General features: G+C 39.0%; 1 protein-coding gene across 1 annotated transcript in view; it reads right to left on the bottom strand.

Annotated features, from left to right (window-relative positions):
• The window catches only part of ddb1 (damage-specific DNA binding protein 1), an 84,985-nt gene that overhangs the window by 28,445 nt on the left and 39,417 nt on the right, over nucleotides 1–17,123 (bottom strand). The window contains exons 12-18 of the mRNA XM_078549013.1: nucleotides 16,823–16,931; nucleotides 14,271–14,449; nucleotides 12,784–12,947; nucleotides 11,804–11,911; nucleotides 8,719–8,926; nucleotides 8,383–8,478; nucleotides 6,290–6,401 (exon numbers count right to left, since the gene is read on the bottom strand). Coding sequence (XP_078405139.1) covers nucleotides 6,290–6,401; nucleotides 8,383–8,478; nucleotides 8,719–8,926; nucleotides 11,804–11,911; nucleotides 12,784–12,947; nucleotides 14,271–14,449; nucleotides 16,823–16,931 — 976 coding nt within the window. The remainder of the gene's footprint in view (nucleotides 1–6,289; nucleotides 6,402–8,382; nucleotides 8,479–8,718; nucleotides 8,927–11,803; nucleotides 11,912–12,783; nucleotides 12,948–14,270; nucleotides 14,450–16,822; nucleotides 16,932–17,123) is intronic.

Genomic DNA, 17,123 nt, shown 5'->3' on the forward strand with positions numbered 1-17,123 from the left:
AGACCCTCACAACATTTAAGTATTTAGATGAGCACTTGAAACACCATAGCATACAGGGCTACGGGGCAAGTGCTGGAAAATGGGATGAGGATAAATAGGCACTTGATGGCTAGCATGGACACGATGGGCCGAAGGGCCTGTTTCTGTGCTATATAACTGTAAGACTCTGTTTTCATTTCCCCCTCTTCCTCCATGAAAGAGGCTGGTCTCCACTTGACAATGGTCACAGTATTTAAATTGGTGCTCTCACTTTGAAGAACTATAGGATCAGACCTATATCTCATCAATCCTTGATGCACATCTTGCAGCATTGCTGAGTGTTCCTCAGACAAGGTAGGTATTGGGTTAGAGGCCATGGGAAAGAAATGATAATGAGCATCTAAGAGTCATCAAGTACTCTGCACCCTTCAAAAAAAGGCACAGCATCACTGGCTCAAGTAATTATTTGTATGCGAGCAAGGCTATGAACAATTTGATTATATCCAGAGAATGATTTTTGTTGTTTTTAAGTTGCTTTGTTTCAATTAGCACTGTAGACCAACTGCTCCCTCTGGTTGGAATCAATAACATACTGGCATTCTGGGAGCTTACTGAAGCACCAAAATATCCATAGAATTACAGAAACGTGTCACACAGAAGGGGGCCATTTAGGTCAATGTTGCTTGTTCTGGCTCTTTGAAAGACAGCCCCACTTTTTGTCTGTGACCCTGTAAATTCCTCAAGTGTCTGTCCAACTCCCTTTAAATTTGTTTATGGAGCCAGCTTCCGCCACCTTTTGAGGTACAACATTTCAGATCCCAACAACTCAGATAAAATTTATTGTAATCTTTCTTCTACATCTTTTAATTTTAAATCTGACATCTGAACAGTGACTCACTCACCAGAGGGAATCATTTTTCACTGTTTTACTCTATCAAAATCTATCATCTTGAAAACTTCTATTAGATCACCTTTTAACCCTCCTCTTTGCCAGACAGGGCAGTAGATCTTTTCCAAACTCTCCTCATAACTGAAGTCCCTCATCCCTGGTAACATATTGGTAAACCTCCTCTCCACCCTTTCTAAGGGCTTTACATCTTCCCTTAAGTCTGGTGCCCAGAACTGTCCGTACTACGACAACTACAGGCCTAACTATAGAATGACACAGAATATAAAGAAAAGAAACAGGTCATCCAGCACAACCAGTTCATGCCAGCATTTATGCTCCACTTGATCCTTATCCCATCCTTCCTTGTCACCACCTTCTCAAGGACAATTAGAGATGGGCAACAAACGTGCAGCGACGCTCACATACCATGAAAGAATTTTTTTTAAATAGTTGATAATATGGAGACCAGAACTGTACACAGAACTGAATCAAGTTCACTAACAAAGGTTCGATATAAGTTCCGCATAACTTCGCTGTGTATCATTTTTGTTCCCCTAAAAATAAACCCTAGTGCCTTAATTCGCTTTTGTTACGGTCCTATTGGCCTGCATCACAACTTTTAGAGTTTTGTGTATGTGTGCTCTTGGATCTCCTTGCTCCTCTACCACATTTAGATTCTTACTTTCTAAGTAATATGTAACCTAATTTTTCTTACCAAAATGCAATACCTCACCCCTAGTTATACTGAAATTCAGTTGCCAATTACATACCCATTGTGCAAATTTATTAATGTCTTTGTGTAATTTGTTGCAGCCCTCCTCAGTGTTGATCATCCCTCCCAACTTGGTGTTGTCTGCAAATATAGAAAATTTTCTTTTTGATTCCAAAGTCAAATTGTTAATATGAATTGTGAAAACAGCACTGATCTTTTTGGGACTCCACTTCCCATTTTTAGTCTTTCAGAATAGTTACCCTTTACTATTTCTGCTTTCTGTCTTGCAGGCAGCTAGCTATCCAATCTATTAATTGTCCCTGACTCTGCATGCTCTGACCTTATTTATATGAGTCATGGTACCATATCAAAGACCTTTTGTAAATCTAGATATATTACAAAACGATGTTACCCTTGTCTACTCTGTTACTATTCGAAGAGCTTAATGAGACTTGCCCTCTTGAAATCAATGTTGACTATTCATTATCGTATTTTTGGTTTCTAGATGTTTCTCTATTTTCTCTTTTAGTAGGGGTTCTATCACTTTTCCGACTAGCCAGTTAAGCTGACTGTTCATAGTTTCCTGGACAAAGTTTAATCTCCCTTCTTAAATACAGAAATAACATAGCTCCTCCCCAGTCCTCTGGCACTACACCCCATTTAACAAATAATATAACTGTAATATTGCCTCTGCCATATCTTCTCTAGATTCTTTTAAAATATGTGATTTATAAAATTAAATCATGATGTCTTTGCTTTTATATTCTCTGTATTTATAAACCCAAGAAATTTGCATATCTTTTTAACCAGCTAATCAATTTGCCCTGTCACCTTAAAGGATTTGTAGATATGAACACCAACACCTCTCTGCTGAAGGGAAAAACTACTTTGAACATCCCTAACGAGGAAGAACTTTAATGACAGCTAGACTACATTCACTGCAAGCTGAAAAACAGAAACGTAGAGGCACTTTAACAGACATTATCTGTCAAAGGCAGCCGGTAACCAACAAACCTTGGGTTACTATCGAATCAGAAATGTTTTGAGATAATAAACCTCAGAGCACCAGCACGTAATATGCATTATGAAGTCACTCCACTAAACTCTGAACGAACCTTGATAAGGGGTTTGCAACATGCTTGAAGGAATCACTGAGATGTGCATGTGAATGTGGACACAAAGAACACAAGAACTTAATACCTAAAGCATCTGCACTGCTGTCAGCTGGGACAGATGAGTCCTAGTTTAATGGAAAAAAATGCCTAAAGATTCAACAGACTTTGAGTAATCAGCTGTCTGGCCAACCATATAGAAGATGCACTGCAGCAACTCATCAAAGCTCTTTCGGCTGCACCTTCCAACCCACAGCCTCTACCACCTAGAAAGACAAGGGCAGCAGATGCATGGGAACACCACCACCTGCAAGTTCCCCTCCAAGCCACACACCATTTTGACTTGGAACTATATCGTCCTTCCTTCACTGTTGCTGGGTCAAAATCCTAGAACTCCCTAACAGCACAGTGGGTGTTCCTACAACACATGGACTGCAGCGGTTCAAGAAGGCAGCCACTACCACCCTCTCAAGGACAAATAGGGATGGGCAATAAATGCTGGCCTGGGCAACAAGGGCCACATCTCATGAACACAATTTTTTTTAAAAAGGCACTTGAAGACTCCAGGAGAGGTCTAGTTGGGTTTTCTTATTTAATCTGTGCAATAATAGTTAAATAAAGGTAATCTCTGATCATGTGCCTCTTCAAGATTAAAGTCTACAAACCCCACTTCAACATCCATTCAAGTGTGACAGGATAATTCCTACATTGGAAATGGCATGATTTTGAACAGGTGAGCAAAGTGCATCAATTCATACTTGAATACATTGAACTCCAGCTGCCATTCTTCTGCTCTTCCTATCTAAGTCTTCCTGAAATCTATAAACTATCCTCATCACTACCTATTACTTTGTCTTGTTCTGCATCATCTGCAAACTTTATAATGCTGCTTGTTACACCCAAGTTTAAGTCAATTATAGAAGTTACAAAGGGTAATGGACACAAAACTAACTCCAGGGGACCACCACTGCAAACCAACTCCCAGTCTGAAAAACACCCATCCATCATTCTTTGCTTCATGTCACTAAGCAAATTTTGTATCCACATCACCACCCTCCCCTCAATTCCATGAGCTTCTAAATTGAGACACTCTTGCAAAGCATTTTGCTACACCCTTCCAAAGTCCACTCCACTCAATCAAGTTAGAAAGACACAAATTACATTAAAAACTATCCACGTTGGCTCTCCTTGATTAGCCCATGTCTTTCTAAATGGAAGCTTATTTTGCCCCAGTAATGATTTCCAGTAACTGTCCACTGATATTAGGCTGATTGGCCTGCAGTTTCTTGGTTTATCCCCCTCCCGTTTATGTCACTGGCAACTGTATTTAAATTGCCCTTGCTTCAGTGTCTAATCTTTTGTTCCTTTGATTTAAAAAAGTGAGCTGAATTTAATTTTAATTCTGCTTTAGATATACTGAGCATATTGGAGAAATTGTTGTAAAATGATAAAGATCGGATTTATAAGAAACGTCAATGGAAATGGCATCACACTGGTATATGTTTTAATAAATGAATTTAAGGGATGTCTTATGCATGATGTGTTGATTGATATACTTTTGCAAAAGTGCAAAATAATCTTTTTGTAAGGCTTGCAGTGAAATTTGTTCAACCTAGTTTCCTTTACCTTATTTTTGCGCTCTTACATTTTCCTTTACTTGTTCTAACATTAGCAACTCTCTAGTCTTCTAGCACTACTCCTGTTTCCAACGAGGAATTAAATAAAGATAATGACCAATACCTCTACTATTTCTTTTTTTTTGCTTCTTTTAACAACCTAGCATATTTTTCATCTGGCCAGCTGACTCACCAACTTTCAGTAATCCTTTTAGTACCTCTTCTCCATCTATTACTGTCCTGCCTGTAATTTCCCTTTCCTCTTTCAGAGTAACCCATACAATATCCTTTCTGAAGGATATACTACTAATAGGCCCAACTTTCCCCCCAGTTAACCTCTTACACATTATACATTTAAAAAATGTATCGGATTCAATTTAACATTGCTTGCTGATATTTTTTGTAACCTTTCTTTATCTCCTGTATTAATTTTCTCCAATTCCCTTCTGTATTTTCCTTCATAATCTTCGCTTTTAATCTTGCTTGATATTTGTCATATGATAAAATAGAATAAAGAGGCTCAACTTTTATCTCCTCTATTGTCATATGACAAATATCAAGCAAGATTAAACACTTTCTGATCTCTTTCCATAATTACTTTAAACCAAATTCTGCTGTGGTCACTAAGTCTAATGATCTCCTACTGTGACATACACCACTTGCCCTACACCATTTTCCAGTACCAGATCCAACACTGCTTCCACCCTTGTTGGACTGGAGACATAGTGATTGGGAAACTTGTGCCAATAATACTAAAATTAGCAATATGAACTATATCATGGCAAATATGATTTATTTAACTTACAACAGCTTGTTCAGACAACCAAATGAATTGGTCAAATAATGTCTTCCCAAACCAAAATTTTAAAGGTGTATGAATTTCTTTGGCTAGTACTGACAAATATAGTGCACAAATTGAGATGGCTGGATGAGAGGGAAAGCCAGATTGCATCAAGTTTCAGGTTGACTAATTTCTGCCAAAATTCCTTCTGTTCTGATCAGTATAGTTGCAGTGACCGTTACTTCCCACTCTGGTGAGAATAGGATCAGGTTTGTCTGTGGTGTCCTCTATGACAGTCAATGCTCAGTGTCAAGTATCATAGATGAAGAATGGGCACAAGTACACAACAGTAAATGGAACCACAGAACCATATTCCAACAAGTGCCAAGCATTCAGGTGCAGGGGATGGTATGGTTGTTGGTTGGGGGTGGCGGGGGGGGGGGGGGGGTGAATATATGGAGAAACTTCTTAAATCTCATTTTTCCTGGATCACCATCCCAATCCCTTCCCCCCACCAAAACAATATCTTATTTTCCCTCACTTCTTCCTACTCTTACTCCCTTTCTTTTATCATGCATCTCCCTTGACTCCTAAATTTATCTAGCCCTATTCTCTAGCCAAGCTAACTGAGTGTCGTCTGGCCAGGTTTGCCAACTAACAAGCCCACTCCCTCACTTTACTCCACCCTTGACATTCTCTGTCATGCCCACGGCAATGCTTGTCACAGGCTCTACCGCTGTAGCAATCCCAATGCCTTCATACCTTACGCCAGGTGATCATCTGCCAATATCCCTTTTTACATTCATTTGCTGGATGTGGACATTGATGGCAAAGGCCAGTATTTACTGCTCATTTCTAATTGCCCTTGAGGTGGTGGTGATGGTGTGCCACCTTCCTGACCTGCTGCAGTATGTGTACAAGATGTGGGTACTCCATCAGTGCTGTCAGGTAGCGAGTTCCAGAATTTTAACTCATTGATGACAAAGAAATGGAATGTCAAGATGGTGTGTGGCTCCCAGGAAGATTTGTAGGTGATGGTCCAAAGAACTCTCCATTGCAAAGGTTGCATGAGGATCTGGAATCTGCTCCTTTTTCCCCCTCTGTGAAGAGTCATGATTCACTTCGCAAAGCATTTCTTTGGTTTTAAAAAGGTTTTTGATGTCTAAAAATTTAAAGCATCTTCTCTAAGCATGCTTTTACCTGAGTGCTAGCACTTGGTCTCAGGACAGTGGTCCCTCCACTGGGGTCCAACACTTCCACTCTGCTGCTTACCAGACCAAAGCACTGTGATGCCTCTTGGTAACAAATTCTCCTGCAGAGCAAATAAAAGAAAATGTAAGAGAAAGCACAAAATAAGGTAAAGGAAACTAGGTTGAACAAATTTCACTGCAAGCCATACAAAAAAGATTATTTTGTAATCAACAGTACAATCATGCATAAGACATCCCTTAAATTCAGTTAATAAAACATACCAACGTGATGCAATATCTATTGACTTTTTCTATAAATTTTATCTTTATTATTCTTTCTTTTACATTTCTCCAATATGCTCCGTATACCCAAAGCAGAATTAAAATTAAATTCTGTTCACTTTTCTTTCAAAAAAATCAAAGAAACAAGAGATAAAACACTATGAAGCAAGGACAATCTAAATACAGTTGCCAGTGACATAAAACTTCCCCTTATTTGGTATTGTCATAGCAATATCATTCAGAGAGGCCACAAGTTGGACAGGCCACAAGTTGGGCAACCAGGCTGTTGGAGCACAGTATAGAAAATATATTGCACCTGACCTAGGTGTGATGTTGAGACTGTCCCTGGAATTGAAAGCATTCTATTCCACAGCACTAAAACCCTCCTTATGATGAGCACAAAAAGTTATGCTCAAATAAATTTTAAAAATTGTAAATGAAGTCTAGAAATAAGTTTGAGGCAGAAATGATGCCTCTATCAACTGTTATCTTGTATCAACACAAACAACAAAAACTATTATCTTGCTTATTCTTCTGATTAGATAAGCTATCCTCAATTACAGCCTTTCAACTCTCACTAAACCCTACATAAAAACAAAAAATAATGAAAATGTGTGGCTATCTGTAAAAAAATTTCCAAAAAAGCATTTCTGAGGAGTCTCTGCCAAAATGTTAACCTGCCTTTTCTCTTGCCTGCTGCCTGAGTATTTTCAGCACTTCTCATTTTTATTCTGCATCACCAACTTTCACATTATGCATCAAAATGGTTTCAATACATAATTTGTTAAAATTCTTTCTATTCCCATAAATCCTAAGAATCTTTCATTAATTTTGTAGTTATTTGATTTTTTAAATAAAACTAAATCAAAATATTTGCAAAGGCTGTCAACCCAGACAGTATATTGATATATTATTTTTTGGTTCAACGCCTGACTTTTTTTGTGCCAGGTTTCTCTCTCCTGCTTTTGTCCATGCTAGCTTTTGCTGGGTGTAGTGCCACAGGCATCAGTTGCCCCAAATCACACCTTGAATGATCGTTCTTCTATGGGGTAGCAGAATTAAAATACACAGTGTGCATGAAAAGCAGGCCATTCCAGCACAGGGTTGAGATTTAAGTCAGGATCAAACCTATCCCATTTTCCCACGGGAGCCACTGAATAATGAATAGGGAATGAAATCCTAATTGAATTTTATCTTTCTAGTCCAAGGTGTTGAGGTCAACTGCTGCACGCTGAGGCTAAGTGTAGTAGCAACCGAAGTGCTGCTCAGTTGTAATCAATGAATTTACTACAGACTAGGAATATTTAAACTAAAAGCTTCTGATTTGTATGGGTTACTAGAAAGAGCAAGCATTATTTTAACTAATACTTTTCTGGAAACGCCTTGTGGAAATCGAGGTCCAGGTGGGTGAAGGGGTTAACCTTCTCTGAATGAAAGCGATCACCAGTAAGCACCGACTGAGATTTTCATATTTTCCAGACTAAATATTTTGTACATTTCACGATGGAATTTATTTCTCAAAAGGGAAGTGCTGACCTCTACAATGATGTGGTCATTTTCTTCTATGTAAAAGGCTTTTAATCACCTTAAACCGGTGGCAATCTCTTGAAGTATATGATTCAAAGCAAAGATCATCTTTGCTCCTCCCATGGATTGCACCTGCAGTGCAATCCCTGTGCCAAGTCATGTACAACTGCACACAATATTAAGAAGTGAATTAAGCTTAGTGCACTTAAACAGTTACAACATTTAATACTATCCACAAGGCCAACACCTTGATACAATTTCTGGTGACAAGCACAGTAGATGAGGAACACTTACTTTGGAGACTCATTAAGGGGAACTGTACGGATGTGTAGTTTCTGAATCTCATCAATGGTTCCTATGGTTAAAGTGCTGTTGTTGGCTAAGGCCAAGCTGTTAAACAGAGGAACAAGACAAAATCAAAAAGTAATCACAGAAGCTTAGGAGGTAAGAGATTTCATTGCAGAAATCAGGATTGGAGGTGACGAAGCATGGATGAATTTTAGCAAATACAAGGTTAAATCCAAACATAATATATAGAAAACTCCATGTGCAATTAGAAAATTGCTTCTGGTAAAGGAATCAATCTTTTGAACGCCTCCACCATCCGGAGACTGTTAATTCACCACTAACCTATCAGGGTATCCCTCGGAGTTAAGAGGACACATGTAGTTTACTTCCTTGAGGTTAACATTCGAGAAAACAAGCTTGTGATTGCTGCTGTAAATGACAGTGGGGCGGTCAGAACAGGCAAAAACATTTGTGGTGGACAAAGATCTGAAGGTTCGCAGCACTGTTGGCTGGGTCCCCAGTGTGACTTTCTTACGGTCACTCAGCAAACCTAATTTAAAAATACAACATAAAACATTAGATTATTGCTACCAGTAACATACACAATTAGAATAAATCTTTTTCCTTGCTCCAATTTTCTTTTCTTTGCTGAAGTGCATGACTCATGTTTCAGTACAGTTCCAAAGTGCTACCCTCTAGTATCTTACACAAATGACTGTTCTTCATAGGTGAACCAAGACAGTCAATACTGGTAGACTAATGACGTGACTACAGTTGATCACATCCACACTTTTCAGCAGAGATCCCAGGCTACTGATCGGAAACAGGAAACCTGGGCAATTTTTCTCATTAATCCATGGACAGAAACTTAATTTAGTGTGCTCATCAAACTCTACAGCTCAGTTTAGTTAATTCAGAGATCAGAAATAAAATCGATCTGCATCAGTTAGTTCCCAAACCTAATGCACCCAACCATTGAGTCCTTTTTTAAAAAATAGTTTTTGTGGTACATACTCAAGGGAGCAGGCAGTCACAGCTGGGAATAGAACAGTTTGATTTTTCTTCAACTGCAAGGCATTCATATTGCTACACTGGGATAAACAATGTGACACATTTTTGCTAACAGAGCAGGAGTTTGAGTGTTTTCATTATGTTATTAATGGATTTTCATGGTAATGTTTGCAGCTAGTCATTTGATATTATGTTTGATAGCAGGGGATCACATCATATAATGTAGAACATAAGGGAACTACAGTCCTTTAAGGCAACACAGTTTAACTACTTTTAAGCAAACACAGGTCATTCAGCGGAGTTAAATTCTTATTCAGTCAGGGATCTTATAAATTTGGCGTTTTATCTCCAGGTCACCAACACCTAACATTCAGTAATTAACTTAATGAATTTTGTTCTGTGTCTGCAATAGATTGAGACGTTGGAGTGTGATGTCCAACACATGCTGACATATTTTTAAAAACGATGTTACTAACAGACCTCTTGTGACATTATTCACAGTGACTCAAAGAATACATTGTTTTACAACAAGAGGTATATGCCCTCTAAGGGGCTGCATCACAAACACAGATTTACAGGAGCTGCATAACTCAATTCCACTTTTATTACAAATAAAAACAGAAAATGCTGCAAATATTCAGCAGGTTATGGAGAGAGCGTTTGTGGAGAGAAACAGAGTTAATATTTCAGGCCTATGAAGACATTCATTCTTTCTTTCTCCACATATGCTGCCATAACCTGTTGATTATTTCCAGCATTTTCTGTTTTTATTTCTGATTTCCAGCATTCACAGTATTCTGCTTCCCATTTTTATTACACCATCTTCTGGAGATGCAATTCCACAAACCTGGTGCGAATTTATATTTTCCATACTAATCAATCTTCAATGGCATTGGACACACCTTGTATAATCTCCATATGAAATGGAGCTAGACACCAAAGGACAGTGTGACCAATACAGGCTGATGTAACCCAGTCCCCAATTTCAAGTCATACATATTGACATCAAAAATTCCTACATCTTCAATTATAATGGAAACTGAACTTGACACACTCCAATTCTAGCCACTCACCTGGAGGTCCAGGGGTTTTACAAAGGGGTGGAAAAGAGAGAAGCTAGATGGCTGGAGGTTGCTCAGTACTTGTGAAGGATTGCTGCATGGGAGCTTGCCAGGGAAGTGGTTCATGGTTGGGTAAGAGAGTGGATCCAAATGTTTGAAACTGCATGGCTATAGTACATGTCCAGGAACAGTCAAACTCACAATAAGCATGGCTGTTGATATGAAAGTGGGAGAAATATGCTGTAGTTGCTACGTTACAAAAACACCTGTTTGTAACGGGGTTAAAACAGGTCATACACACAAAAGGCCTTCAGAATGAGTGCTTAGGCAGAAAACCAATACAGGCAGTAGATTTGCGATCACAGGCCTTGCCTGACAAGTGGGATGAAGCATTTAGAGAGGTGATCATAAGGACCAGCTGTGAGAGAGCCTAGTGACTGACAGATCCACTAGGCTCACTAGATACCATTCGGGGTGATGGGGGGTTACAAAAACTGTTACATCAGAGATGAAATTCCTTCCTCAGAGTCATACAGCACAGGAGGCCATTTGGCTCATTGTACACTTGCTGACTCTTGGACAGAGCAATCCACTTAGTCCCACACACCTGTTTCTTCCCCCCAGAGACCTGAAAATTTTTTCTGGTCCTCCTCAAACCAGTTAATCTTCTTAGGCAGTCTCTCAGGATCAAGGGTGACTCCCTTCCACTCCATTTGGATGGGCTGAGATGGCTTATAAGTCCAAAAAAACCTGTTACTATCCTCCTCACTGGTTCCACATTTCTGTATTTCACATTATTTGCACTTTGAAGTTATGCCCTGTATACTCAAGTCCAAAAGAGGAATTGGTCCTAGCAATGACTCCTTGGGAACACCACTCCTTGTTTTTTTTCAGTCTGGAAATCAACTACTAACCACTATTCTTTGTTATCTGGCATATAGCCAATTTCATATGCACACAACAGTCACACAGCTTCTTTCATCCCAATGGCTTCAATTTTGCTAATGAATCTTTCAAATCAATAAAATCCTTCTTTTCTACACAATATTTTCACTCCTAGTTACCATTTTATTATATGGTGAGATCAGTAACTCTCCATATAACAAAACCACAAACAAACTTAAATCCTTTCTTAAATGAAAAATATGTTTATTTTTATAGCAATTTTATGCAGTGTGTCTATAAGGCAACGTCACTCTGGTGTTTTATCCTAATCTAAAGATGCCAAACCCTATCCAGTAAATAAATAAACAGCTAAAAGCTTTGTATTAACTGTCACCTTTCTACTGTTACTAGACTATATAAATAAATGGTACAGCCACATTTTCCTGTTTATGAATCTATTATTACTATACCTGTTTCTATTTCAAGTCCAAAGTAAAAGAGAGCACCATCACCCAGAGCACATAGCAGGTAATGGCTACCTTCAAATGTTGTCATCAAAATGGACCGCGGGATGATCTCTGAAAAAATAGGAACAGCAGGAAATTGGGTAGGGAGGAGGTTACGTTTCAGGGACAACCAACAGTAAACAAGGACTGGTTATAATTACACCAAACAGAATAAAAATGTACATATTGATATTAAACCAGTTAGAAATATCGTGTGTTTTTTTTTTAAAAAGTTCACTGTACAGATCCAAACCCTTTTCCAAAATCTGCCAAAAATATAAAGTTTTATTTTGACTGTTCTCAAAGTCAGAAATCTAAGGATAAAAGTGCATTGCGAGAAGATTTTATCCGCAAAGTAATATATTATTATATATTATTGGTGCAATTAATCCTAAACATGTACATTTTAGAAGGACTGTGTAGTTATCACAGGAAACTTTATAACTTCTCTCAAGCTTGAAACTATGGCCATCACACACACAGCAAAAATCTAATGATGGGCCCTTGAAATTTACTTTTTTTTTCTCCATGGTGAATTCGAGGCTTTGCTGTTGTTTCCCTTGCTCTCATAATTAGGCACATGAATACGATTATATATGATTGAAACAAATACTTTTACCCAACGACAGAAATGATTTCATCAAGACTAACCAGCCCACTGTTTCCAAATACTTAGCTGACCTGCAATGCATAAAGACCAAGTTGCTAGGGTCTTAATGTTTTTTTAACAATTTTTTTAAATCTTGCTTTACCATTAATATTTTCCCTTGATTTCTTCATGGTAAGAGGTTTAAAATACAACAATTGGAGGAATTATAATTCCTTCTAAGGAATCCTGGCCTAACAAAAGGGCAACATGTTTAAAATCATAAAATATTAAATAAGCCCCAAATTAAAGCTCAATAAAACCAACAGTGTTGAAATTTATGCTGCCTCTCTCTTACCTCCCCCAAGCATTTCTTTATGCAACGTTTCAAACGATGGTAGTTTGAGAATCCGAGCTGAAATATCTGTCCAAAGCCCGACAGAGCACAGGGGCGACATACTGCTCCCCTCAGACAATGGAGTGATGTCGAGGCAAGCTACTTCATGCTCCATCTCTATAAAGCTGGTGGAATTTTTAAAAAAGGTTAGCTGGTCAATTTCCACTATTGTCTATCTCCAAACTCAAGATATATCGTCAGAAATATTATAAAGATTTTTTAAAAATGAAGATAAATAGTAAGGCTTTAGGGTGTTTTTTGTTCTACAAATTAGGAATTCTCACATCAGGAATCCATTTGTCCTCCCTCACAGTATATTTATCTTCTCTGACACCATCACAGGTCATCAATCGGGCAGATTAGGTTGCAAATTACAAAGCAAAATAGACTACCCAGCTTGCTCATGAGTTACAGTAAGCTTTGGAAGAGCAATGAAAAGGAACATAGGACTTAGGAGCACTAGGAAGAGTAATACTATGCTCACAATTTTATTTTACTCATGCACTGTTAAAGCATTTGATGAAGTCCTGCTTTCTTTGAAGTTGCATGTTTTAGGTCAATGTAACTGTTCACCTGATGTTATGGATTGAAGAGTGAAGAGTGTTACTGAGTTTGGAGGATGGGAGAAGGGGAGGAATTGAGCTGCACAGAGTTATTGGTTTTCAACTTGAGATGTTGTTTTAAATTCATCTTGGAATGATTGAATGGAAGTCCTTGCTTATTGCTTGTGATTTATATAAGAAACAAGTTTCCACAATTCAAATTTAGTCATCAAGTTTAAGTTTTTGGTCAGAAAGTCATAAGTTCAAGTCCTACTCCAAGCCATGAGCACATAAGCTAATATTTCAATGCGTACCGAGGGAATTCTGCATAGTCACAGGTGCGGATTTTCAGATGAGACATTAATCCGTTCCGAAGAAGAGTCACATTGGACTCAAAATGTTAACTCTGTTTCTCTCACCACAGATGCTGCCAGACCTGCTGAGTTTTCCCAGCACTTTGTTTTTACTATTAAATCAGGGCCCTGTCTCCCTGCTCAGGTGGAAAGAAAAGATCCAATAGCACTACTTGAAGAGAAAGAGGGCAACATTTTTGACAACATCTATCCTCAATCAAGTGTTTGTGGAATCTTAACATAAGAAATAGGGGTAGTAGACCATACAGCCCCCAAGCCTTCTCCACGTTGCTTTGAAACTTGCTTTTGAAACTACATTTGCTTTGTGACTACATTTCAAAAGTAATTACTTCTCTGTGAAGCACTTTAGGCCAGCCTCAGGCCATGAAAGATGCTATGTAAATGCAAATTCTCACTTTAATGGGTATAGGCTATAGCACAAAACTACCCTCCATCTTCCCCCATTAACTGACAAATTTAAATTGAAGGGTCACAGGTTGGCTGGTGTGAAATGGAGAAGTAAACTCCATTACCATTAGAATGGATCGATTACCTGATTTGTTTGAGCTCTTTCGGGTGGATCTCCAAGTAATATAATACACGGCCCACTGCGACCACCACCTGGCTGTTATTACAGGATGCAACACTGATATTCTTCCCATTTGGTTCCTTCCACTCACTAACTAGTGATTTGGGCTCTTGGCCGACCAGTCGCACTGAACCAGACGTTATCTGCATGGTGTAACAGTTATTAGCACTTGAAAGGGACCAAACTCTACATAAATATTACAACTGAATCTTGACAATGAACAATGAATTTTACATGGGGGATACAAGCTGATTACTCATCCTCAGGCACACAAACTACCATGTATGGAAGAGGAAAAGGCCCAAAGACAAATTTGGACACAAGTCCCTAAAGCACTGAAGCTGAGTAACATTTGCACAATGCAGGATTTTAACTTCCTAAGCATTTAATGGCTAATGATGAAACCTGTAGCATTGAGGGCAAGACAGTTGAAAGATTTGTAGACATTTAAATTACTAAAACTGCATTTAAATAAGGATACCAGCAATAAATGAATATTTGATTTAGGTTTTATAATGACCCTGATGTAGTATCAGACTTCCATGTGTGAAAAAACACAGCCAATAGTGACAACAACTTTGGATTCAGCCCTACTAAATTACCTAAATTTGATGTTTTAAAGAGCATCGAATTTGCAAAAAGTATCAGAATTAATTCAGGCCACATTGGCAACCTTATTAAGCAAGGATAATTTTTTAATTCATTCATTCATTCATGGAATGTGAGCTCCAATGGCTAGGCCAGCATTTAATGCTCATCCCTAATCGTCCTTGAGAAGATGGTGATGAGCTGCCTTCTTGAACCGCTGTAGTCCATGTGGTGTTGGTACACCCACCACTGTGTTAGGAAGGGAGTTCCAGGGTTTTGACCCAGTGACAGTGAAGGAAAGGCGATATAGTTCTGAGTCAGGTTGGCGTGTGACTTGGCAAGGAAATTGCAGGCAGTGGTGTTCCTATGCATCTGCTGCCCTTGTCCTTCTAGGTGGCAGAGGTGAGGGTTTGGAAGATGCTGTCAAAGGAGCCTTGGTGAGTTACTCTAGTGCATCTTGTAGATGGTACACACTGCTGCCACTGTGCATTAGTGGTAGAGGGAGTGAATGTTAAGGTGGTGGACAGGGTGCCAATCAAGCGGCTGCTTTATCCTAGATGGTGTTGAGCTTCTCAAGTGTTACTGGAGCTGTACTTATCCAGGCAAGCGGAGAGTATTCCGTCACACTCCTGACTTATGCCTTATAGATTGTGGACAGGCTTTGGGAGTCAGGAAGTGAGTTAAGTTCCACAGAATTCCCAGCCTCTGACCTGTTCTTGTAGCTAGAGTATTTATATGGCTAATCCAGTTCAGTTTCTGATCAATGGTAACCCCCAGGATGTTGATAGTGGAGGATTCAATGATGGTGATGCCATTGAATGTCATGGGCAGATGTTTAAGTTCTCCCTTGTTGAGATGGTCATTGCCTGGCACTTCTGTGGCGCAAATATTACTTGATAACACATAGTGACAATACAAAAGAATAATGAAATATTTTGTAAACCAATCTAATGGACAGGAACCCACCTTAACCAGGTCTTGCTGCACTGACTGCTTATTGGTAATTCCAAATGTTATCAAAGCATTGTACAATTATCAGCAAACAGCCACACTGCTGATCCCTATGATTGAGGGAAGTTAACTGAAGCAGCAGCTGAAGGTAACTGGGTCTAGGTAGCATCTGGAAAACTCCTGCTGCAATGTCTTGGGACCAAAATGATTGGCTTCCAATAACCGCAACCATTTTACTTTATGCCAGGTACAGCTTTAGTCATTGCAAAGGTTTCACCTGATCCCTGTTGTTTTCAGTTTTACATGGGCACCTTGATGCTACATTAATCAAATACTGCCTTGATGTCAAGGAGTCACTCTCACTTCTGCAAATCAGGTCTTATGTCTATGTTTGGACAAAGTCTGATAAGGTCTATAGCAGAGCAATATGGCAGAAAACAAACTGAGCAGTGAGTATATTACTGGTGACTAAGTCACACATGGTGGCATTGTTGACAGTGTTCCATCACTTTGCTGATTGTTGGGAATACGTTGATAAGGCAGCTATCAGTTGGTTTAGATTTGTCCTGTTTATGCAGACAGAGTATAACTCAGCAATTTTCCACATTGTTTTCCCTTCTTTACAGAAATGTTTATCCAAACTAGGACTATAAGATCAGAAAGAAATAGGATAATGAAGGTGGTTGTTAAGGAATGGTTATTATGCAATACCCTCTGGTTACAGAAAACCTTCAGGCATTGAATTTCAAGCCCTATGCTGGTAGGTTTCTATGTTTGACTTTATCTGTTTATTTATCACATTCTGTGGCCATATTCTAATAAAAAACATTACAAATGATGCAATGACAGCATTTTTGCCTTTGGGCAACTGACACTGCCCATTACAAGTTAGCAGAGAGGGCCACAGATTTATAGAGACCAAAGATAAAACATGTTTCCACTTGACAAATAAATGTTATATCTAGAATCTTTCACACCTGAATGAGCTGCTGATGGGCCACATTTCCACAGTAGAAGGTCTGTTGGTCGTCAACAAAGCCCGGCATTTCAGTTTCTTCCACCTCCTCCCCGTTAAGCATCAGCACACTGCAGTAGTGAAAATATATGTTCAGTCAGCTTCTTCAGTCAAATTTCCCTCTCCAATTTCTCCCCCTTTCAGATGCCCGACTAATGCTCAGATCCTGGGTAGACTGGAGCCCACATAAGTGGAATCTTCTGTTCAAGAAAAATACTAGATCAGCAAGTTACAGCTGAGGAGGGTGGTGATTTGGGTTTGGA

Source organism: Cetorhinus maximus, chromosome 9 (genome assembly GCF_964194155.1).
Source record: "Cetorhinus maximus chromosome 9, sCetMax3.hap1.1, whole genome shotgun sequence".
Lineage (NCBI taxonomy): Eukaryota > Metazoa > Chordata > Chondrichthyes > Lamniformes > Cetorhinidae > Cetorhinus > Cetorhinus maximus.